Source organism: Monodon monoceros, unplaced genomic scaffold (assembly GCF_005190385.1).
Source record: "Monodon monoceros isolate NGI ecotype Baffin Bay Population unplaced genomic scaffold, NGI_Narwhal_1 Super_Scaffold_19, whole genome shotgun sequence".
In the NCBI taxonomy this organism is placed as follows: Eukaryota; Metazoa; Chordata; class Mammalia; order Artiodactyla; family Monodontidae; genus Monodon; species Monodon monoceros.
This window is the reverse complement of record NW_021703775.1, coordinates 35,648,934-35,674,416: the sequence shown is the minus strand read 5'-3', so window position 1 is coordinate 35,674,416 and position 25,483 is coordinate 35,648,934. Positions and strand designations below refer to the sequence as shown.

The 25,483-nt window shown below is 34.7% G+C and overlaps 1 protein-coding gene across 1 annotated transcript in view; it reads right to left on the bottom strand.

Annotated features, from left to right (window-relative positions):
* WDPCP (WD repeat containing planar cell polarity effector) overlaps positions 1-25,483 on the bottom strand; it is a 392,633-nt gene that overhangs the window by 15,266 nt on the left and 351,884 nt on the right. The window contains exon 16 of the mRNA XM_029231558.1: positions 12,649-12,677. Coding sequence (XP_029087391.1) covers positions 12,649-12,677 — 29 coding nt within the window. The remainder of the gene's footprint in view (positions 1-12,648; positions 12,678-25,483) is intronic.

Here is a 25,483-nt window from a genome sequence, read left to right as displayed (position 1 = left end):
GCATTTTTTGTTTTCATGAAGACTAATATTAATTTTTCTTCAGATGGTAGTTATTTCAAATTAAGACATGGTAACATAATTCTCTTTTCATGTTTTTCGACAAAAGAGAATGTGAACAGGGAAATATGAAGGACAAACTTTTTCTTAAAAAGTTGTAAAGAGGCAGTAATGTATACTATTAGAGAAAAATATTTACTGTAGTAATTAAGGTTTGACAGCAAGCTAATTCAAAGCATCAGAGAACTTTACATCTGGATTTCTCTGTATATTCCGCAGAGGATTTTACCCAAAGAATTTTTCTTAGAATTAAAGTCCATATTCTGATGAGCCTAAGGCTAGGTCATGGTTAAAATAAGCAATAATTAAAAATAGTGTCACTCCTTACTTTAACTGTAAACTATTTTTAGGCCTGAGCAGAATATGAACTTTAAGAAAATTGTTTGGCTAAAATTCCTCTGGGGATTGATGGAAATAGATAGGTAGATAGGTAATCTGTAATAATATAATATATGTTATGTATAATATATATATATATATACACACTTATATAATGGAACACTTAAGATTTGTGCATTTAATTGTACATTTTATAAGGGGAGGGGAAGGGTTGAAAATAAACATTAAACTCCAGTTAATGATATGCATGCTAAATTGGCTTAAAGAGGTGAAGTGTACAGATGTCTGAAACTTACTTCAAAATATATCAAAATATAAGATGGTTGATAGAAGGACGGGTTGATGGATAGATATATGATAAAGCAATTACTATGAAACATTAACTGTAGAATCTAGGTAGTAGGTTTGTGTATGTTTATTGTCAAAGTCTTAACAACTTTTCTGTATATTTGAAATTTTTCATAATAAAATATTGGAAAAAATAGTGTTAGTGATAAGATACCTAAATAGTTCCAGTAGATCTACTTTGGTTCAATTAATATTTATTGACATATTGACACCTCTAGTATGCCAAGTGATATAACAGGTATTAGGGATATATAATGACTCAAGACTCTCAGGTGGAGAGTAGTAGGAGATGAAATTGGAGAGGAGGACATAGGTTGGGTAATGGAGAGTCTTATATACCATAATAAGGAGCTTGGCCTTTATCCTATGGGGTTTTAGGCAGGGGAATTGTAGGTAGATCACTCTTGTAGCTTTGTGGAGGCTATATTTGAGGTAGTGGTGGTAGTGGTGGGGATAGACTAAAGATAATGATATCAGTTAGGAAGCAGTATTCCAGGTACAGAAAATTAAGATCTGAATTACAATGGGGCTAGGTTCTAGAAATATTTAGGAGCAATCAACAGAACTTGATGATTGGTTTGATTAGCTGTAGGTGGGTTGTAGGAAATCAAGAATCATATAAATAACTATATAAGAGAAGGATCAAGTTTGGGGCCGGAGGATAAAACGATGAGTTTGGTTTTAGATATGTTATGTTTCAGATATGTGAAAGTAACCAGGTTAGGTCCAAGATGGAGTCATTCATGCTAAGCCCCATGTCAGCCAACCTAAACTTAACTAAGCTTCTGCGCTTGGCTCTTCTAGAAAAGGAAGGTCTAGGTCAATGAATCAGTGCCTGCCTGCTCAGCACAAGTTACCTAAGACTTCCCTTTGCAACATGTAAGGAAAGTAACCTGCTTTAACCAATCAGGAAATGCCCAGTATAACTTCCTTGTTCCTGCTCACTTTGGTCTATAAAATCTCTTACTTTGTACAGAGCTCCTTTCTGTCTACTAGATTGGATGTTGCCAACTTCATGAATCATTGAATAAAAGCTTGTTATGTCAATATATTTTCTCTGGAAATTTTTCTTTTAACAGATATTTTCTAGTCAAAGAGATATTTATTCATTCATTTGTACCTATGTTATTTGACAAATATTGACCACAGAATTCCATGCCTGCTGTTAATGATAAGATGGTGAGCAAAATGGACATAAATAATGCTTTTAAGAAACATAGTCTAGAGGGAAGAGATATGGGGATATATGTATATGTATAAATGGTTCACTTTGTTATAAAGCAGAAACTAACACACGATTGTAAAGCAGTTATACTCCAATGAAGATGTTAAAAAAAAAAAGAAACAGTCTATGGGAGAGACAATTAAATCAGAAGGGATAATAAAGAGTGATCTTTCTGGTGATAGGAGAAGCAAAGGATGCTGTGGAACTTCATAGAAGGGACAGCTATCTTAGTCTGTCAGGATAAGTCTGTCTGTCAGGATAAGACAGGATAAGTCAGGATAAGTCAGGATAAGACAGCTATCTTAGTCTGTCTGCTCCTTGCAGGAGCAGGATGTATCAGTGTGAAGCTTTGGATGAAGCCTGGGCTGAAGATACCAATTAATGTGTTTCTGCTGCTGATTCCTGAGAATTGATAAAAATGTCAAGGGATAATATATAGAATTTAAAGAAGAAAAGGCTAGAGGCAAGTAAAAAGTTATAGAAGGAGATGATATAACAAGGTAGAAGAACTAGTTGAGTGTAGTATGATGGAAGTTAAATGTTTCAAGATAAAAAGCAAAGTCAAGGGTGTTAAATAGTATAGAGATCTGTGATGAGTTAGGCATAATTTGTCCATTGGGTTTGGCAGTTCAGAGGTCATTGGTGACTAAGTGAAAGCAGTTTCAGTGAACTGATGTTTAGTTAAAACAAAAAAAAGTTAATCTTTAGGGGCCAAGATTTTTAACATAAGAAAAAAAAAACTACAAGGAAAAAAACACACAAATAAATGAAATAAACCCCTCTTCATCCTAATTTTAAATTGGAAATATCAGTTAAAACTTTTTTTTTCCTTTTAAAAATATGTATTTGTGTTCACTGAAAAAGCCTAAAAGCTATAACTCTAGAGAAATAGTAGATTCCAAGTCTAAGGCAGGGAATATATGAGTCAGGTACATGCTGCACCATAAAAGTAAGGCAGCTGCCAAAGGCTAATTGGGTCATATCAAAAGGAGAAAGGAGCCGACATGAAGGGAAACAATTGGAGAGTCAAAACTGATAATGACTACAGGGGATTGGAGTGCATCAAGCATCTAAAAATCCACAGGTTCTTAAAGATTTTTAACACACACACACATACACACACACTTACTCTCTCATTGGATGTGTGGAGGTGGCTAGGGCACCAATTCATAACTCTAAACAAGGAGTTGGCAGGCTATGGCTTATGACCCCAATCCAGTCCACCTCCTATTGTTGTAAGGCCTGAGAGCCAAGAAGAGTTTTTAAATTTTAAGTAGCTGGAAAAAAATCAAAATAAGAATATTTCATAATGTGAAGATTACATGAAATTCAAATTTTCAGTATTCATAAATAAAGTGTTATTGGAACATAGACATCCTTATTCATTTAAGCATTGTCTATGGTTGCTTATTTGCTGTAATGACAGAGTTGAATCATTGTGACAGAGACCACATTGTCTGCAAAGCCTAAAATATTTACTATTTGGCTCTTTATGGAAAAAGTTTGCTGATCTCTGCTCTGAACATTGATAAATAAAAGGAAAGAATCAAGCATTTATCCTACCTTTTTAAAACTTCCTTTCATGAAAACCAAATAGTTGATGAAGGACAAATTTTTTTACAGAAGAATTGCAACTAATAAATACAGGTGAAATGATAGACTTAGAAAATCCCTATTTTTGAATCCCCCGTGAAAAAATTGTTAGGCAGTGTTCACCAATGTATTTTAAAACCACCAAGTAAAAGTTTGATGGGGAATTTTAAGTGGAGGAATCAGATACCGTCTGAATCTGTTGGTCAATTATAACATCACTAAAACTTGGGGAAGCCAAATATTTATGTACCTCATGATATGATGTAAAAAACTGCCTAGAAAGCTGCACTTTAAGCAAGAAAATGGATTAAAATACAAGTGTATAGGAAATAACAGGGGACAGAAGAACAATTTAAATGAGCAATCTATCAACCAAACCCAGAATATGAAGCATTATATAGAATAAATGACCTGGTTTCTCTAAGGAATGAAGTATGTAAATGGATTAGACATAAATGTGAAAGGCAAAAGCTTTAATAACAGAATAATATCTGTATAACACTGGGAGGAGGGAAGGACATCTTAAGACATAAAAAACATACCATAAAGGAAAAGGTGGTACATTCTTATCTTTAATGTGGTTGAATTTCTCTTTAACAACCATAAAGACAGGGACAATACAAGCAACAAATAGGGAGAAGTTACTTAACAAAGGATTAGTTCCAGAATATGTAAAGAACTCCTCCAAATCAGTGAGAAAAAGGCAAAGAACCCAATAAAAATGAGTGAAAGATAGGAATAGGCGTTTCTAGAAAGAAGAAACAAATGACCAGAAACATATGAACATATGTTTAGCCTTATTATTAATTAGGCAAGTGCAAATTAGAATCTCAACAAGAAACTATTTCACAGATACTAGGAATGGCAAAAAAGTTGAAATACGAATGTTAAATCTAAGTGTTAGATTGTAGAGCAATGGAATCTCTTACACTTCGCTGGTGGAAATATAAATTGGTAAAACTACTTCGGGAAAAATTTGGAATTATTTATTAAAATTTAAGATGTGCATTGCCTATCACCAGAAATTGTTCTTGGGGATATACCCTAGGGATATGTAGAAAAATATTCATAGCAGCACTGTTTGTAATAGAAAAAGCTAGAAACCACCTAAATGTCCATCAGCAGTAGAGTACATTAATAACTTAATGATATTCATCCAGTGGAATACAATAGGCAATGGAAATGAATAAACTTACACCTATACACATCAGCATGGATCTATTTCCAAAACATAGTATTGAATGAAAAAAGCATGTAACACAAAGAATGCACTATGTTTTTGTTTATATGAAGTTTAGAAATAAGTAAAACTGAATATGTTATTTAGGAATGTAGCCACATACAGGGAAACTATAAAGACAAACAAGGGAACAATTAACATAAAATTTAAGACTGTGAGAGTAGGTAGACGGATAGGAATGTAATTGGGGAGGAACACCCGGAAAACTTAGCACCCGGAAAACTTAAAATGTATGAGTAATATTAATTATCATCTCTAGATAGTGTAATTATAGGTGATTTTAATTTTCTTATTTTCCTGCTTTCCATATTTCTATATTGTGGTTTTTAGAGAGGCAGTGTTCTGTAGGGGTTTCTCTGGAGCAGTGCTTCTCAACTGGAAATGATTTTACCATTCTCCTCCACGAAGGAGACACTTGGCAATGTCTGGAGATGTTACTTGATTGTCACGACTGAGGTGGGGGAACTACTAGCATCTAGTAGGTAGTGGCCAAGTATGCTGCTAATGTTTAATCCTACAATGCACCGGATGGCACCTCCAAAACAAAGAATTACCTGGCCCAACATGTCAGTAGCTCTGAGGTTGAGAACCCTGGTCCAGAGCCAGACTGTTAGGGATTGAATTCCAGCTGTACACCTCACAAGCTGTGTGACTGTGGGGAAGTTACTTAATCTCTGTGTCTGTTTTCTTGTCTATAAAATGGAACTAATAGTAGAATCCACCTCATAGGATTGTGAGAATTAACTTAATTAAAACATTTAAAGTACTGAGTATATGCCTAGTATACTAGGCACTTGATAAATATTAGCATTAATTATTTTATTATTTACAATTTTTATTTCTTATTGAATACATTCAATTGATTAGAGAAATATGTTGATAAAGTTATTATAGTAAAAGAAAATTGTACAAAGACACACAAAACCCTACTTTAAAATGTAGCATATGAAAGTTTTACATGAGAAAGAACTTTGCAAGCAATAATGACAGGATGTTACAATCTGTGTTTTATCTGTGCTTAATAATAATTCCTAAACAAGAAACCAGGGGGCTGAACATAAAGTGTGTATAAGTTAGTGCTAATCTGACCATAAGCTATATTAATATCTGAACTCAAAGATGTGTGGCCTATCTTCGATAATTATCCTATACTTTAGTACACAAAGTGATGTTTCTCTTTTTTAAAAAAAATTTAAAATTTTATTTTTTTATGCAGCAGGTTCTTATTAGTCATAAATTTTATACACATCAGTGTATACATGTCAATCCCAATTGCCCAATTCATCACCACCATCCCTACCCCCCCGCGGCTTTCCCCCCTTGGTATCCATACGTTTGTTCTCTACATCTGTGTCTCAACTTCTGCCCTGCAAACCGGTTCATCTGTACCATTTTTCTAGGTTCCACATACATGCGTTAATATACGATATTTGTTTTTCTCTTTCTGACTTACTTCACTCCATATGACAGTCTCTAGATCCATCCACTTCTCAACAAATGACCCAATTTCGTTCCTTTTTGTGGCTGAGTAATATTCCACTGTATATATGTACCACAACTTCTTTATCCATTCATCTGTCAGTGGGCATTTAGGTTGCTTCCGTGGCCTGGCTATTGTAAATAGTGCTGCAGTGAACATTGGGGTGCATGCATCTTTTTGAATTATGGTTTTCTGTGGGTATATGCCCAGTAGTGGGTCATATGGTAATTCATTTTTTAGATTTTTTAAGGAACCTCCATACTGTTCTCCATAGTGGCTGTATCAATTTATTTTCCCACCAACAGTGCAAGAGGGTTCCCTTTTCTCCACACCCTCTCCAGCATTTGTTGTTTGTAGATTTTCTGATGATGCCCGTTCTAACTGGTGTGAGGTGATACTTCATTGTAGTTTTGATTTGCATTTCTCTAACAATTAGTGATGTTGAGCAGCTTTTCATGTGTTTCTTGGCCATATGTATGTCTTCTTTGGAGAAATGTCTATTTAGGTTTTCCGCCCATGTTTGGATTGTGTTGTTTGTTTCTTTTATATTGAGCTGCATGAGCTGTTTATATATTTTGGATATTAATTCTTTGTTCATTCGTTTGCAAATATTTTCTCCCATTCTGAGGGTTGTCTTTTCGTGTTGTTTATGGTTTCCTTTGCTGTACAAAAGCTTTTAAGTTTCATTAGGTCTCATTTGTTTATTTTTGTTTTTATTTCCATTACTCTAGGAGGTGGATCAAAAAAGATCTTGCTGTTATTTATGTCAAAGAGTGTTCTTCCTATGTTTTCCTCTAAGAGTTTTATAGTGTCTGGTCTTACATTTAGGTGTCTAATCAATTTTGAGTTTATTTTTGTGTATGGTGTTAGGGAGTGTTCTAATTTCACTCTTTTACATGTAGCTGTCCAGTTTTCCCAGCACCACTTATTGAAGAGACTGTCTTTTCTCCACTGTATATCCTTGCCTCCTTTGTCATAGATTAGTTGACCATAGGTGCGTGGGTTTATCTCTGGGCTTTCTATCTTGTTTCATTGATCTATGTTTCTGTTTTTGTGCCAGTACCATATTGTCTTGATTACTGTAGCTTTGTAGTATAGTCTGAAGTCAGGGAGTCTGATTCCTCCGGCTCTGTTTTTTTCCCTCAAGAGTGCTTTGGCTATTCGGGGTCTTTTGTGTCTCCATACAAATTTTGAGATTTTTTGTTCTAGTTCTGTAAAAAATGCCATTGGTAATTTGATAGGGATTTCATTGAATCTGTAGATTGCCTTGGGTAGTATAGTCATATTCACAATATTGATTTTTCCAATCCAAGAACATGGTATATCTCTCCATCTGTTGGTATCATCTTTAATTTCTTTCATCAGTGTCTTATAGTTTTCTGCATACAGGTCTTTTGTCTCCCTAGGTAGGTTTATTCCTAGGTATTTTATTGTTTTTGTTGCAATGGTAAATGGGAGTGTTTCCTTAATTTCTCTTGCAGATTTTTCATCATTAGTATATAGGAATGCAGGAGATTTCTGTGCATTAATTTTGTATCCTACAGCATTATCAAATTCATTGATTAGCTCTAGTAGTTTTCTGGTGGCATTTCTAGGATTGTCTATGTATAGTATTATGTCATCTGCAAACAGTGACAGTTTTACTTTTTCTTTTCGAATTTGTATTCCTTTTCTTTCTTTTTCTTCTCTGGTTGTCATGGCTAGGACTTACAATATATTGAATAATAGTGGTGAGAGTGGACATCCTTGTCTTGTTCCTGATCTTAGAGGAAATGCTTTCAGTTTTTCACCATTGAGAATGATGTTTGCTGTGGTTTCGTCGTATATGGCCTTTATTATGTTGAGGTAGGTTCCCTCTATGCCCACTTTCTGGAGAGTTTTTATCATAAATTGGTATTGAATTTTGTCAAAAGCTTTTTCTGAATCTATTGAGATGATCATATGGTTTTTATTCTTCAATTTGTTAATATGGTGTATCACATTGATTTGCATATATTGAAGAATTCTTGCATCCCTGGGATAAATCCCACTTGATTATGGTGTATGATCCTATTAATGTGTTGTTGGATTCTGTTTGCTAGTATTTTGTTGAGGATTTTTGCATCTATATTCATGAGTGATATTGGTCTGTAATATTCTTTTTTTGTAGCATATTTGTCTGGTTTTGGTATCAGGGTGATGGTGGCCTCATAGAATGAGTTTGGGAGTGTTCCTTCCTCTGCAATTTTTTGGAATAGTTTGAGAAGGATGGGTGTTAGGTCTTCTCTAAACGTTTGATAGAATTCACCTGTGAAGCCGTCTGGTCCTGGACTTTTGTTTGTTGGAAGATTTTAAATCACAGTTTCAATTTCATTACTTGTGATTGGTCTGTTCATATTTTCTGTGTCTTCCTGGTTCAGTCTTGGAAGGTTATACCTTTCTAAGAATTTGTCTATTTCTTCCAGGTTGTCCATTTTATTGGCATAGAGTTGCTTTTAGTAGTCTTTTAGGATGCTTTGTATTTCTGCAGTGTCTATTGTAGCTTCTCCTTTTTCATTTCTAATTTTATTGATTTGAGTGTTCTCCCTCTTTTTCTTGATGAGTCTGGCAGATGGTTTATCAATTTTGTTTATCTTCTCAAAGAACCAGCTTTTAGTTTTATTGATCTTTGCTATTGTTTTCTTTGTTTCTATTTCATTTATTTCTGCTCTGATCTTTATGATTTTTTTCCTTCTGCTAACTTTGGGTTTTGTTTGTTCTCTCTCTAGTTCTTTTAGGTGTAAGGTTAGATTGTTTATTTGAGATTTTTCTTGTTTCTTGAGGTAGGCTTGTATAGCTATAAACTTCCCTCTTAGAACTGCTTTTGCTGCATCCCATAGGTTTTGGATCGTGTTTTCATTGTCATTTGTGTCTAGGTATTTTTTGATTTCCTCTTTGATTTCTTCAGTGATCTCTTGGTTATTTAGTAACGTATTGTTTAGCCTCCATGTGTTTGTGTTTTCTACATTGTTTTCCCTGTAATTCATTTCTAATCTCCTAGCGTTGTGGTCAGAAAAGATGCTTGATATGATTTCAGTTTTCTTAAATTTACTAAGGCTTGATTTGTGACCCAAGATGTGATCTATCCTGGACCATGCACACTTGAGAAGAAAGTGTAATCGGCTGTTTTTGGATGGAATGTCCTATAAATATCAATTAAATCTATCTGGTCTATTGTGTCATTTAAAGCTTGTGTTTCCTTATTTGTTTTCAATTTGGATGATCTGTCCATTGGTGTAAGTGAGGTATTAAAGTCCCCCACTATTATTGTGTTACTGTCAATTTCCTCTTTTATAGCTGTTAGTGGTTGCCTTATGTATTGTGGTGCTCCTATGTTGGGTGAATATATATTTATAATAGTTATATCTTCTTCTTGGATCGATCCCTTGATCATTATGTAGTGTCCTTCCTTGTCTCCTGTAACATTCTTTATTTTAAAGTCTATTTTATCTGATATGAGTATTGCTACTCCAGCTTTCTTTTGATTTCCATTTGCATGCAATATCTTTTTCCATCCCCTCACTTTCAGTCTGTATGTATCCCTAGGTCTGAAGTGGGTCTCTTGTAGACAGCATATATATGGGTCTTGTTATTGTATCCATTCAGCAAGCCTGTGTCTTTTGGTTGGAGCATTTAATCCATTCATGTTTAAGGTAATTAACGATATGTCCTGTGACCATTTTCTTTATTGTTCTGGGTTTGTTTTTATAGGTCCTTTTCTTCTCTTGTGTTTTCCACTTAGAGAAGTTCCTTTAGGATTTGTTGTAGAGCTGGTTTGGTGGTGCTGAATTCTCCTAGCTTTTGCTTGTCTGTAAAGCTTTTGATTTCTCTGTCCAATCTGAATGAGATCCTGGATGGTAGAGTAATCTTGGTTGTAGGTTCTTCCCTTTCATCACTTTATCATGACACTCCCTTCTGGCTTGTACAGTTTCTGCTGAGAAATCAGCTGTTAATTTTATGGGAGTTCCCTTGTATGTTATTTGTCGTTTTCCCTTGCTGCTTTCAGTAATTTTTCTTTGTCTTTAATTTTTGCCAATTTGATTACACTGTGTGTTGGCATGTTTGTCCTTCAGTTTATCCTGTATGGGACTCGCTGCGCTTCCTGGACTTGGGTGGCTATTTCCTTCCCAATGCTAGGGAAGTTTTTGACTATAACCTCTTCAAATGTTTTCTCTGGTCCTTTCTTTCTCTCTTCTCCTTCTGGGAACCCTATAATGCAAATGTTGTTGCATTTAATGTTGTCCCAGAGGTCTCTTAGGCTGTCTTCATTTATTTTCATTCTTTTTTCTTTATTCTGTTCCGCAGCAGTGAATTCCACCATTCTGTCTTCCGGGTCACTTATCCGTTCTTCTGCCTCAGTTATTCTGCCATTGATTTCTTCTAGTGTAGTTTTCATTTCAGTTATTGTATTGTTCATCTCTGTTTGTTTGTTCTTTAATTCTTCTAGGTCTTTGTTGAACATTTCTTGCATCTTCTTGATCTTTGCCTCCATTCTTTTTCAAAGGTCCTGAATCATCTTCACTATCACTATTCTGAATTATTTTTCTGGAAGGTTGCCTATGTCCACTTCATTTAGTTGTTTTTCTGGGGTTTTATCTTGTTCCTTCATCTGGTACATAGCCCTCTGCCTTTTCATCTTGTCTATTATTCTGTGAATGTGGGTTTTGTTCCACAGGCTGCAGGATTGTAGTTCTTCTTGCTTCTGCTGTCTGCCCTCTGGTGGATGAGGCTATCTAAGAGGCTTGTGTAAGTTTCCTGATGGGAGGGACTCGTGGTGGGTAGAGCTCAAAGTGATGTTTCTCTTATTCTGTTTAGTGACCTTTCCAGAAAGATTCTTGGGAAGTCAATTTCTTGATTGAATCTCATGTACATCCAAGTGGATGTGTCTGTAAAGTTTTGATAGGTTGCAGTTTCTTTTTTTCCTTAACAGTTAGTGTTCTAAAAAATAAGCTATTTAAAAATATATAAAATTTATGGTTAAATTTCTTTAAGCTTTAGCAAATTAAATGCGGATTATTATGCGTGCACATTCAACTGTAATATGGCAGTTCCCTCTAAGCAATTATTATATTTTCAATATAGATATGTCCATAAAGAAGTAGATTCAAGCAATGATGTTAATAATTACTATCATTAGTATAGTTCCATATAATTAACAAAGTCCTACCACATACATAGTCACTATAGAGCTTCACAAAAATCTTGTGGGGTATGTGGAGTTATCTCTATTTTACAGATGAAGTAGTTGAGACTTACGGAGATGAAATTATTTTTCCAAAGTTATAATTCTCATAACTGTGGAACTGTCATTCAAACTGCAGTCTCATAATGAATCAGTTACTGTGATAATCCACTGTGGCCTTTTTTTAAATGTAACTTTTTAAATAGATTTATTTTTATTTATTTTTGGCTGTGTTGGGTCTTCATTTCTGCTTGCAGGGTTTCTCTAGTTGTGGCGAGTAGGGGCTACTCTTAGTTGCGGCACATGGGCTTCTCGTTGCAGTGGCTTCCCTTGTTGCGGAGCACGGGCTCTAGATACATGGGCTTCAGTAGTTGTGGCACATGGGCTCAGTAGTGGCTCGCAGGCTCTAGATTGCAGGCTCAGTTAGTTGTGACACCCCAGCTTAGTTGCTCCATGGCATGTGGGATCTTCCCGGACCAGGGATCAAACCCCTGTCCCCTGCATTGGCAGGCGGATTCTTGACCACTGTGCCACCAGGGAAGTCCCCATTGTTGGCTTTTAATAAAATTATGAGGCTTCCTCTGACTTAAACAAAACCTTTTTGGAATTGGTATAGCAGGACATTGATTTCTTCTCTCAAAATGAACTTAGATGTGATGTCAGCAACAGAAGATGGAGAGGGACCCCACATGCATTACTTACAAAAATTACACATAAATGTGATAAAAATGAATTGGTTAACTTCATTATTGTTATAAACCTTTTATTTTTATGTTTAACTTTACATAATTTCAAATATACACCAAAGTAGAGAGAATGGTATATATAAACTATATTACCCATCACCCACCTTCATCAATCATCAACTCATGGCAACTTTAATTCATCTTATCCCTCCTGCTTTCTCCCCACTGGATTATTCTGAGGCAAATTCCAGATATATAATTTCTTTTGTGCATAGTTCATTATGCATAAGTTTTTTTTCAAAAATAACTATTTTAATAATAATTATAACCTTGAAATACTGAAAAGCTGAATAGTTTTCTAGAAAGCTGTTTCCAGCTAATGTATTCCAGTAGGCAGCTTTTCCTGAGTTCAGAATAATCACAGTATGCTTTTCTTTTGGAATTTAGATGTCTAATAAACAGTAAGAGAAAGAGTTTTACCTGTCCTATGCCATCTTCTCTCATTTCTCCTAAAATAAAAGATCACAACATTCATTATCTTAAAATCTAATAAAGGGCTTTAATAAAAATTGTTAATAGAACCTTTTAATATCCTCACTAAACAGAGAAATACTTAAAATAATCATAAATAAAATACTTAAAACTCTAGAGAAAGCAATAATCAAACTTCAAAATAGTATGAAAATACCAGTTATTCTCATACATACATGTTATGGCTAATGTACTGAGATCACATGAGTAGACTATGCCTTTATTGTTCCTTCTGTTCTTAAAGAGATGCCTTAAAACTTGCATGGTAAGTAAGTTTCATTTAAGTGCCAATTCTGGTGATTAGTGGTGATTACCTGGGGAGCTGTGTTAAGTTTTATGAGGGCTTTTTTTTTTCTCAGTGGGAAAGAATACTATATTTGATTAGTGGGTTATTTGCTCTCAATAGCAGTGATATGAGACCTGCTGACTCTGGCTTAGTACATCAAAATGATGCTTTTAAAAGAATCATCTTTACTTAAATTTAAATATTAGGCTGAGGAAAAAGAAGTGACATTACTGCCACAGTCTAGTTTCTCATTATTGATGAATAGTAGGTAGACATTAATTTACATATTTTCATCCTTGAAACAAGTAATTGTGTATATAATTGGTTGTATTAATAAGTCCCAATTTTGTTTCTCTTTTCTTACAGCACTTAGTGCACATATGCATATACTCATTTGGCACTAGGCTATGTTCACTTATATTATTATTTATTTTCTTTATTTACTTAGTCTAGCTTACCAAGTAGATTATAAATTTTCTTAAGCTTATCAGCAGAATCTTATTCATCCTTGCAGTCCTAGCACCATGAAATGCCATGATGATGATGATATTTTTATAAAAGTACGTTATTTGTCTGTCATTAACTCTAAATTATTTGCTATTTTGTGGCATTTTTCTATTGACTGGGATATTAGCTATATAGTTTAAAATTTTCATAACATTTCTAATATGGTATGGAGCCATCTTATGAAATCTGGATTGTAATGCTTTCATAGGACATTTGATTTTTTTAAAATAATGGACTGGCTCTTGCCTTTAGGTAGATAAAAGTTTAAAGCCTACAGTAAGATGGTTATTCTCTTTTGGAAGCTCTCTAGGAGTATAAAATTAACCATCTCTCTCAGAAACTGGTGTAACATTTTGTCTTCCTAATAGTCATACATCATTCTTATGACTAAACAAAACTAAAACAAAACAAAATAACCTGCTTTAATTTATGTTTTTAAAAGTTTTCCATAGACCATAAAACAGCCCAGTGTACTTTGTGTAATTAAATAGTAATTGCTATCCCTGTAATCTTGACACTTTGCGCTAAACAACTATACTTTTCAAAATGTTTAAAAGTAAACACTGTTTCACCATGTTAGTCACTGTCAATCATCCTTGAATCCATGCCAGTTTTTCATATAAAGGAAAATTAACTTCCATAGCAGAAGTGTTAAGATCTATGATCTAGATTCTAGATGGACATCTAAAGAGATTGGTGTAATGAAGTGATTGCTTCTGACTCTGGTATGTTATAGTCTTTTAAACACATACCACTTTCTGTTTATTTTTCTCATAAAAGACAGTTACTGCTTCATTCAGTTTCTTGTCAACTATGACAGTCCCCATCCCTTAACTATATTTATCTTAGTCTAGATGAGGGGCCTACATAACGTAAAGGGCCAGGTAAATATTTTAGGCTTTGCAGGCCAATAGGCAAAATTGAAGGTATTATGTAAGTACTTATATAGCAAGAGAGAGAGATTCTGAAATGTTTGTCTTGATGAAATTCAAACTATAATAATAACTGATTACAGGTGTTTTTGTGGCACACATCTAATTGGAATGGGGGATAGCATTTCATTTGATTGGGGTTCAAAGTTAGTGTTCTCTCTCATCAAACTCAACTGCAAATATTCATCTGTTAATGCTGATCTCTGATGAGATTTCATGTAGTTCACCTCTGAATATGCCCTTTCAAACAGATTAGTACCACACACATATCAATCCATGAGCAGCATCTTATTTTATAGAATTCTTCTTTTTTTTTTATTAGATTCATCTTATTTTATTAGATTCTTCTTTTGATGTTTGACTTTTAGCATGTTATTATATTGCAGATTAATCACTTCCAGTTGCAAGTTAGGTAGAAGCTCCTCAGTTGCAGTTGATGGATTTTGAAATATGGAAATTTCCTTTGTATTTGCATTCAGGTCCAAAAATCACTGCTGGAATTAGGGAGACCAGTTGTTCTAGTTTCCTGGGACTGAGCGGTTACCCAGGATTTGGGACTTCAAGTGCTAAACCTGGGACAGTTGTTTACCCTCTCTGGAGTTTAATTTGATATTAGAAAGTATATCTATTTCAGACTTCTGTGGGAATATAGATATTATTTTTTGTTTTAACTCTTGATAACACAACATATTATTTGTGATTCAAACAGCATTAATTAGCATTGTATTGGCTTTGCTTCAGTAAAAAATTCACATATTAAAAACTGTTTGCCTTATAATTTTAGGTTAAATTCATTAAGAAACATCAAGTTTGCAGCAAAAGCTCATTTCCTAAGCCATTCAGTTTGATAATAGTGGTCAGTAGTGATTCTTCTCATTTAGAAAAATTTTAGTCTCAGTACCTAAAAAACTCACAATAAAATTTTGTCACTGCAAAGTTTTTGAACTGCATGGTAGGGCAAGTCAGGATATGCAGCTTCCATTTTTGACAAAAATTCACAAAGCTGACGATAGTTAAACCCATAGGAGTGAGTGAAATTCACCTTTGACACTGTTGGTTCATGATTAATTCAGATATTTTCTGCAGGATACCTGCTGATTGAATAATAAATACCATTAATAACCATAACATTTAAAACACACTTTGTAAATTTGTCTTTTTCTCCTCCACATATATTGGCATCATCGGTTGTAACACATCTTAGCAGATTCCACTACAGGTTGTACTGAACTAGTGTTTTCTCAACTTTGAATATATTCTTGCCTGGAATTGTTTCACACAGATTCTTCATAGAGGTTAATTCTTCAGTTACTCCAAACTTGGCATTGACTCCTCAAATAAAAAACAGCAATTGAGCGGTATCCACATCTTTCGACCAAAGAAAACCACTTGAAATCATTTTCCTTGCGTGTATATGTGGTTTTTTTTTTTTTGCTTTGTTTTTTCATCAGCTATTCATATTGTTCCCAATGTCCTCAATTTTTTGAGTAACTGTACTCACTGAATGGCTGATAATCTCAGACAGAGATTATTTTCTCTCGACACACTTCTTCAGTTTCTACAATCAAATATGATTTAATTAACTAACCATCAGTAAATGGCTTTCCTTGATTAGCCAACAAATGAGCCATTCAGAAAACTTACTTGGTCAGAACCTCATGTTCATTTTTTATTTTTGTGAAGAAACTTTCCTATGATGAGACACACCATTTTAAATTTTCTATTTTTTTCTGACCATTGTTTGCCTGTGGCGGGGATATTGTGATGAGTTCTTTGATTGGTAATATTCATGTATATTGGATTCAATTGAGCACAGCTATAGTGTCATTGCATAATAAACATGGTGCTTTGCCATCTAATTTGATAACAGAACAATTCACTGTCCACTGTGCCTTAAAAGTGTGACATTTGCAGTCTAATCCTCTTTTCTGGTTTTGATATGATGAGCAGGCACTGGTAATAAAAATAAAGTTAAAAATTGTGATGTGGCACTTGAAAGGCTGTGGATTTATAACTGTGTCACTGCAGTTTGCAGTGTGCTAAGCAGCCATACGAAGTGCTACTCAATTCTGTTGTAGCATGAAAACAGCTATAACCGATGTAAAAGAATAAGCATGGCTGTGTTCCAATGAAACTTTATTTATAGACATTGAAACTGAACTTCTGTGTGTCACAAAATATTGTTCTTCTTTTGATTTTTTCCAAAGCATTTAAAAATGTGAAACCATTCTAGCTTGTGGGCTCTAAAAAAACAGGTGGCAATCAGACTTGGTCCATGGGCTGTACTTTGCGGATCTCTAGTCTAGATAGCCTTTTTCCAAACTATGGTAATGTTACTCCTATTTTTTAACCCTTACATTCATTTCTATCGATTTTCCCCTTTTCATATCATTTTAAAATTTATTTCTACCTAAGTAAATAAACTAAGTGATAGTTATTCTTTACATGGAGGATAGCTAGCTTTAGCATAGTACCTAAAGTACTTATCAGGATGACTGGCACATTGTAAATGATCGGTGATTGTTTGCTTTACCCATGGACATTCTTATTCATAATGGTCCCTAATAGTGGTAGAGAGGTTTTAAGATTAAAACATTTTCTAGCTTGTTTTGGAATACAGGACACAATCAAAGCCTTTAAAAATTGAGGTATGTAGATTATATCTATAACATTATGTGGACTGTGATAGAAATACATTAAATCAATACAATGAGAATTGCTTTCCAGAAAATCCTTACTGGTTGTGTCATAGTCTCATTAGTTTTATAGGAAGGATGGTGAATTATTGGATAATTTCTTTCAGTATTTGACCAAGAAAATTGTCAGTGTTAGGCTGACCACTGTAATGCTTAAAAAAAAAAAGAATTATTTGTGATCCAGTGTCTTAAATGTCTTAAGTACATATCCATTAGGTCTTTTTGACTTGAACACATCCAGTGTTGTTGCTGTTTCATCACAAATTTATTACATGAGCTTTCTCACTAAATTTAATAAGGAGTTACTCTTAGACCAGTGTTACTCAGAGTGTGGGATGAAGACCAATAATTGATCTGCAAACTGTTTGCTACTGGTCTGTGAACTGTTTATTATTTGTGATGAAAAATAGAAAAATATGAGAAAAAGCAGTTAGAAATTTTTATGATAGTTTGACAGGATAATTTTATGTGTGTTTAATAAAAGTTTAAACTTTTATTTTTAAAATTTAAATATATTAAAATTATATAATTGACCTATTAGATTCAGATGTACAACATAATGATTAGATGTTTATATATTGCAAAATTATCACCAAAATATGTCTAGTTAACATCTATTACCACACATAGTTACACGTTTTTTCTTGGGATGAGAACTTTTAATATCTGCTCTCTTAACAACTTTCAAATATACAGTATGGTATTATTGACTATAGTCACTTTGCTGTACATTACATCCCCATGATTTATTTTGTAAGTGGAAGTTTGTATCTTTTGCCCCCTTTTACCTACTTAGCCTACCTCTCAATCCCCACCTCTAGCAAACCACCAATCTGTTCTCTGTATCTATGAGTTTGGGTGTTTTGGGTTTTTTTTAATATTCTGCATATAAGTGAGATCATACAGTTGTCTTTCTCAGTCTAGTTTTCACTTAGCATAATGCCCTCAAGGTCCATTCATGTTGGCACAAATGGCAGAATTTCCATTATTATGGCTGATAATATTCCATTGTGTGTGTGTGTGTGTGTGTGTGTGTGTGTGTGTGTATGTATCACATTTTTTTTATCCATTTATCCACTAATGGACGCTTAGGTTGGTTCCATATGTTGGCTACTGTAAATAATTTTGCAACAAACATGGGGGTACAGATATCTTTTTGAGGTAGTGCTTTTGTTTTCTTCTGATAAGTACCCAGAAGTGGAATTGCTGGATCATCTGGTAGTTCTATTTTTAATTTTTTGAGGAACCTCCATACTGTTTTCCATAGTGGCTGTACCAATTTACATTACACCAACAGTGCATGAGGGTTCCTTTTTCTCCACATCCTGACCAGCACTTGTTATTTCTTATCTTTTTGATGACAGACATTCTGACAGGTGTGAAGTGATATCTCATTGTGGTTTTAATTTGCATTTCCCAGATGATTAGTGACGTTGAGCACCTTATCATGTACCTATTGGCCATCTGTATGTCTTCTTCAGAAAAATGTCTATTCAGATCCTCTGCCCATTTTAAAATCAGATTTTTTTTTTGTTATGTGAGTTTTTATATATTTTGGATATTAACCACTTATCAAATATGTGATATGCAAATATTTTCTCCCAGTCTGTAGGTTGCCTTTTCATTTTGTTGATGGCTTCCTTTGCTGTGCAGAGGCTTTGTAAAAGTTTTATGTAGACTCACTTGTTTATTTTTGTTTTTGTTTCCTTTGCTTTTGTTGTCAAATACAAAAATCATCACCAAGATTGATGTCAAGGCAGTTACCGTCTATGTTTTCTTCTAGGGGTTTTATGGTTTCAGGTCTTATATTCAAGTCTTTAATGAATTTTGAGTTAACTTTTGTGTATGGTGTAGGATAGTGGTCCATTTTCATTCTTCTACATGTGACTGTCCAGTTTTCCCAACACCATTCATTGAAGACACTGTTCTTTCCCCACATATATTCTTGGCTCTTTTGTTGTAAATTAATTGACCATATATTTGTGGGTTTATTTCTGAGCTCTCTATTGTCCATTGATCTACGTGTCTGTTTTTATGCCAATACCATACTGTTTTGATTACTATAACTTGTAATATAGTTTGAAATCAGGAAGCATGATGCCTCCAGGTTTTTTCTTCTTTCTCAGAATTGTTTTGCCTATTTGGGGTCTTTTGTAGTTCCATACAATTTTAGAATTGTTTTATTTCTGTGAAAACAGCCACTGAGTGCTCAGTTCCTTTCCAGGAGATACCAGTGACCTGGAGCAAAGCAGAGGGAGAGCGCTAGCCTGCATCTTTGGCAAGTAGTTCAGTAGGCACTTGTATGGGTATTAAATTAGATGTCTGTTCCTTAGGCTGAAGATTTAAGACAAGTAAATGGGCCTCTTTCACAAAAAGACTGGGTGTTTTTTCAGTTGGAGCCTCTGCCCTGGGCCCTGGGACATACTTAGGTAAGTCTATGAGCACTTTAAAAACTGTTTCTCAGTTTGTTAGAGCCTTGTTGGTCTTGTGGATGCAAGCCCCGTTGGCTTTCAAAGCTAGATGTTTGGGGGCTCAGCTTGAAGTTACAGATCTGAAAAGTTGGGAAACTAGACATGGGGTTCAAACCCTTTGCTCCTCAGAGGGAAGTTCCAATTTGAGAGTTCCAATGGTGGGTTGCCATGTGGGGTGAGTTTGTGGCAAGATTATGTCTCAGTCTCTCCTACCCATTTCGATGTTGGTTTTTTTCCTCATTTGCCTGATGTATAGGAGTCACCTAGCTAGTTTCTGGGGTTTATTTTTTCAGAGAAAATTGTTCCCTATATAGCTATAGATTCAGTGTGTTCGTGGGATGAGGTGAGCTCAAGACCCTCCTAATTGCCAGCTTTTTTTTTTTGGCTGCACTGGGTCTTTGTTGCTGTGTGTGGACTTTCTCTAGTTGCGCCAAGCGGGGGCTACTCTTCATTGTGATGCACGGGCTTCTCATTGCAGTGGCTTCTTTTGTTCCGGAGCACAGGCTCTAGGCACATGGGCTTCAGTAGTTGCAGTACGTGGGCTCAGTAGTTGTGGCACGCGGGTCGCAGAGCATGTGGGCTTCAGTAGTTGTGGTGCATGGGCTCAGTAGTTGCAATGCGTGGGCTCTAGGGTGCGCGGGCTTCAGTAGTTGTGGCGTGCAGGCTCAGTAGTTGTGGCTCGCAGGCTGTAGAGCGCAGGCTCAGTAGTTGTGGCGCAGGGGCTTAGTTGCTCCATGGCATGTGAGATCTTCCCAGAACAGGGATCAAACCCATGTCCCCTGCATTGGTAGGTGGATTCTAAACCACTCCACCACCAGGCAAGTCCCCTAACTGCCATCTTGAACCAGAACCTCCTTGGATATTAATTTTTAATTTCATTTTAATTTTTGTTTTGTTTTAGATAGAAAATTAAAAAATAAAACTTCTCCTCAGATTATATGATTCATTTATGATTTCTATAAAGACAGAAGGGAAGAACCATTAAAAGTTTCTTTTTTCTCCTTAATTGTACTTTTTTCTCCTCTTTTGGCTATTTCCACTTTTTCTTTCAAATTGCAAATTTCAGTAAAGTTCTCAACTTAGCCAACTTGGTCATTTGTTAGGTTTTTGTTGTTTATTTTTGCTTTTCTGTCTATTAAGTTAGTTTGTATAGCTTCCTCATCAGCCTCATCTCTGTAATTCCTGCCTACTCTTATTTTGTGTTAGAAAATACCACCTTTATAATGGGTTTTCTACTAGGTAATTAAACTTGGCTAAGCAGGATCCATGTGGATAATTGTTTCTGTGTCAATGTGACTGATCCATAGGGTACCTGTGTATTTGGTCAAACATCATTCTGGGTGTTTCTATGAAAATACTTTTGGATGAATTTAACATTTAAATTGATAGACTGAGTAAAGTAGATTGTCCTTCCTAATGTGGATGGGGTTCGTCCAATCAGTTGAAGGCTTGAATAGAAGAAAAGGCTGTCCCTTCCCTGAATAGGGGGGAACTTCTCTTTTGTCTGCCTTTGACCTGGGACATTGGTTTTCTCCTGCCTTTGGACTTGAACTGAAGCATCAGCTCTTCCTGGATTTGAGCCTGTTGGCCTTCAGATTGGAACTAAACTATCAGATCTGCTGGGTTCCCAGCTTGCAGATCGTAGGTCTTGGAACTTGTCAGCCTCCATAATCACGTGAGCCAATTCCTTATAATAGACACACACACACACACACACACACACACGCACACACACCCTATTGGTTTTATTTCTCTGGAGAACCCTAACTAATACAACCCATATTCATTAATTTGTTCTTACTGTATTAATCCTTTGGTACTTAAGTGTGGAAGTTCACACATAGTAAAACACAAAGGGAGACCCTGATGTGTTATTTAGCCACTTATATTAGAATTGGTTGCTTAAAAAAATATTTTAAACTTATCTGAATATTATTCTAAAACAGTTATTAGAGCTAAGATCTATATTGGGCAAAAGAGGATTCAGTTGCTAGAGTACAATGAAGGCAAAATAAGGTTATTTCAAGGAAGGAGTAGTCAATAATATAGAATGTTATCAGCATTGTGCGGAAGAGTTCTGGAAAAAATCATTAGAATTTGTCAGTAGGAAAAGATTAATCGTTTTCAAAATGAATATTTTTAGAAGAATTGGGTAGAAAGGATCATTTAGGTATTAATATGTTTTGGGTGACAAGGAAGTAGAGGTAGTTAAAAAATATGCAGCAGTAGAAAATAAGGTTGGATAGGGATGATATGTGTAGATTATAAAAGGTCTAAATAGTTTAAAGTCACTTTAATGTCAGTTTGGAGAATGTATCAAAAGCATTCCACCATGGTTATCAACTGTGAACACATTATATGCAGAGATTATGTCTTTTACCTCTGTTTTCACTCTATAACATAGTTTCTGGTACATAGGAGGCACTCAATAAATATTTGTTGAATGCTGGTTGAAAGATGCTTACAAGTCGTATTAAATCTTTTATTAATCTCAAAAATTATCCTTTTCTGTTCCTATCAGTATTTTCCCTCAGGCTTACTGTACTCCCAAAGTATCATAATAAGCTTGCTATTTAGTATTTCCTTCTGTTATTTCTCATTTCAGTCAACTTGCTATGAGGCCAGTAGATTAATATTCTTATGCCATGCTTTTGATAATATTACTCTCCTGCCTATAACCTTAAAAGCCATGTAACTACCTACTGAAATAAATATAAACTCTTTAGCCTTGCACCACAGCCCATCCACAATCTGACCCATTACCTACCTTTTAGTCCTTATCTTTCACTACTGCTTTACACTTTAGTATCATTGCACTTATAAAGCATGTAAAGCCGTGATCTACTAGCCCAGTTCACTGTCAAAATGACAAAATTCGCAACCAATTCTTGGTCATTTCAAAATAACTCAAGTTCTTCAATTACTTTTCTTAAATACCATGAAGGAAACTGTATTAACCACAGTGATACAAAAAGCTATAGATATTTAATGTATTCAACTTGATGTATTTGGAGATACATGTACACCTGTGAAACCATTATCACTATTATTGCCATAAACTTATCCATCACCACCAAGAGTTTCCTCCCATCCACCCTCCCTTGTATTTTTTTCTTTTTTCCTTTGTGTAAGAGCACTTAACCTAAGATCTACCCTCTTAGCAACATTTTAAGTACATAATACAGTATTGTTCATCATAGCCCCTGTGTTGTACAGCAGATCTCCAGAACTTATTTTGCATAAGTGAAATTTTGTATCCTTTGGCCAACACTTTCCCACTTCCCCCTCTCCCGAGTCCCTGGCCATCATCATTTCACTTTCTGCTTCTATGTTTTGACTTATTTTATTTAGCATAACTGTCCTTCAGGTCCATCTATATTGTAACAAATGGCAAAATTTCCTTCTTTTTAAGGGCTGGATAATATTCCATTATATGTATATAGAATATTTTCTTTATCCATTTGTTCACTGATGAACATTTGGGTTGTTTCCAACCCAAATGTTGTGAATAACACTGTGATAAATGTGGGATTGTAGATATTTCTTTAAGAACCAGATTTCAGTTCCTTTAGATACATAAAACCAGAAGTGGAATTGCTGGATAAAATGGTAATTCTATTTTTAATTTTTTGAGAAACCCCCATATTGTTTTCCATAGTGGCTGCACCAATTTACATTCCCACCAACAGTATATAAGGCTTCCCTTTTGTCCACATCCTTGCCAACACCTGTTGTTGTTTGTATTTTTGATAATAGCCATCCTAAGAGATATGAAGTGATATCTTGTGGTTTTGATTTGCACTTTCCTGATTGGTGATTTTGAGCACTTTTTCATGTACGTGTTGGCCATTTGTATGTCTTCCTTGTAAAAAGGTCTATTCAGGTCCTCTGCCCATTTTTAAATTGGATTTTCTTTTTTACTGGGTTATATGATTTCTTTATATATTTTAGGTATTTATCCCGTATCAGATATATGCTCTGCAAATACTTTCTCCCAATATTGCTTTTTCATTTTGTTGATGGTTTCTTTTGCTGTGTAGAAGATTTTTAGTTTGATCTAATCCCACTTATCTATTTTTGCTTTGGTTGTCTGTGCTTTTAGTGTCATATCCAAGAAATTGCCTAGTTCAGTGTTTAGCTTTCCCCCTGTTTTATTCTAAGACTTTATTGTTTCTGTTTTTAAGTTTAGGTGTGTAATACATTTTGAATGGATATTTTTTAATATGGAGTGAGACAAGGGTTCAGTTTCATTGGTTTCCATGTGGACATCTAGTTTTCCTACAAGTGTGGAAGAAACTATCTTTTTCCCATTGTGTATTCTTGGCACCCTTTTTGAAGATCAGTTGATCCTATATGTATGGGTTTATTTCTGTGCTCTCTATTCTGTTTCACTGGTCTATATGTCTGTTTTTATACCAGTACTATGCTTTTTTGAGTATTATAGATTTGTAGTATGTTTTGAAATCAGGGAATGTGTTATCTCCAGTGTTATTCTTCTTGCTTAAAATTGCTTTGGCTATTTGGTGTCTTTTGTGTTTCTAAATGAATTTTAGGATTGCCTTTTCTATTCCTGTAAAAAATGCCGTTGGGGTTTTGTTTAGTTCTAAAAGTTTTTTTATGGAGTCTTTAGGGTTTTCTACATATAAGAACATATCATCTGAAAACAAAAATAATTTTACTTCTTTCTTTCAAATTTGGATGCCTTTCTTTACTTTTTGTTTCTAATTGTTCTGGCTAGGACTTCCAGTACTGTGTTGAATAGGGAGGTGAGAATGAGCATTCTTGCCTGTTCCAGAAATTAAAGGGAAAGGTTTCAGCCTTTCGTTACTGAGTATGATGTTAAGTGTGGCCTTTTCATAAATGGTCTTTATTGTAAGGTAAATTAAGGTCTTTAACAGGTAGGTTCTTTCTGCACCTGATTTGCTGAGAGGTTTTTTATGTTTGTTTTTATATCATGAAAGGGTGTTGAATTTTGTCAGATGTTTTCCTGCATTTATTGAGATGATCATGTGAATATTTTCCTTTGTTCTGTTAATGTGTATCACATTCTATGATTTTTGTATGTTGAACCATCCTTGCATTTTAGGGATAAATCCTACTTGGTCAAGTGTGTGATTCTTTTAATGTGCTGTTGAATTCAGTTTGCTAGTACTTTGTTGCGAATTTTTGCATCAGTGTTCATCAGGGATGTTGGCCTGTGGTTTTCTTTCCTTCTGGTGTTTTTGTCTGGCTTTGGTATCAGGGTGATGTTGGCCTCATAGAATAAGTTTGGAAGTTTTCCCTCTTCTTCAATTTTTGGGAAAAGTTTGAGGAGGACTGTTATTAATTCTTCTTTAAATGTTTGCTAGAACTCACCTGTGAATCCATCTGGTCCTGGGCTTTTCTTTGTTGGAATTTTTTTGATTACCCCTTCAATTTCCTTATTTGTTATTGATCTGCTTAGGTTATTTCTTCTTGATTCATTCTTGGTAAATTATGGGTTTCTAGGAATTTTGCCATTTTGCTAGGTTTTTCAACTTATTGGTATATAATAGTTCATAATAGTCCATTATGATCATTTTTGTTTCTGTGGGATCAGTTGCAATATCTCCACCTTTATTTCTGATTTTATTTACTTAAGTCTTCCTTCTTTATTTCTTAGTCTAACTAAGGGTTTGTTGACTTTATCTCTTCCAAAAACCAGTTCTTAGTATCAATGAGTTTTAAAAATAGTTTTTCTATTTTCTATTTAACTTATTTCTACTCTAATCTTGATTATTTCCTACCTTCTGCCAGCTTTGGGGTTAGTTTGTTCTTTTCTAGTTCCTTGAAGTGTAAAGTTATGTTCTTCATTTGTAATTTTTTTTTAATAAAAAGCTTATTGTTTATAAAGTTTCCTCTTGGTACTGTTTA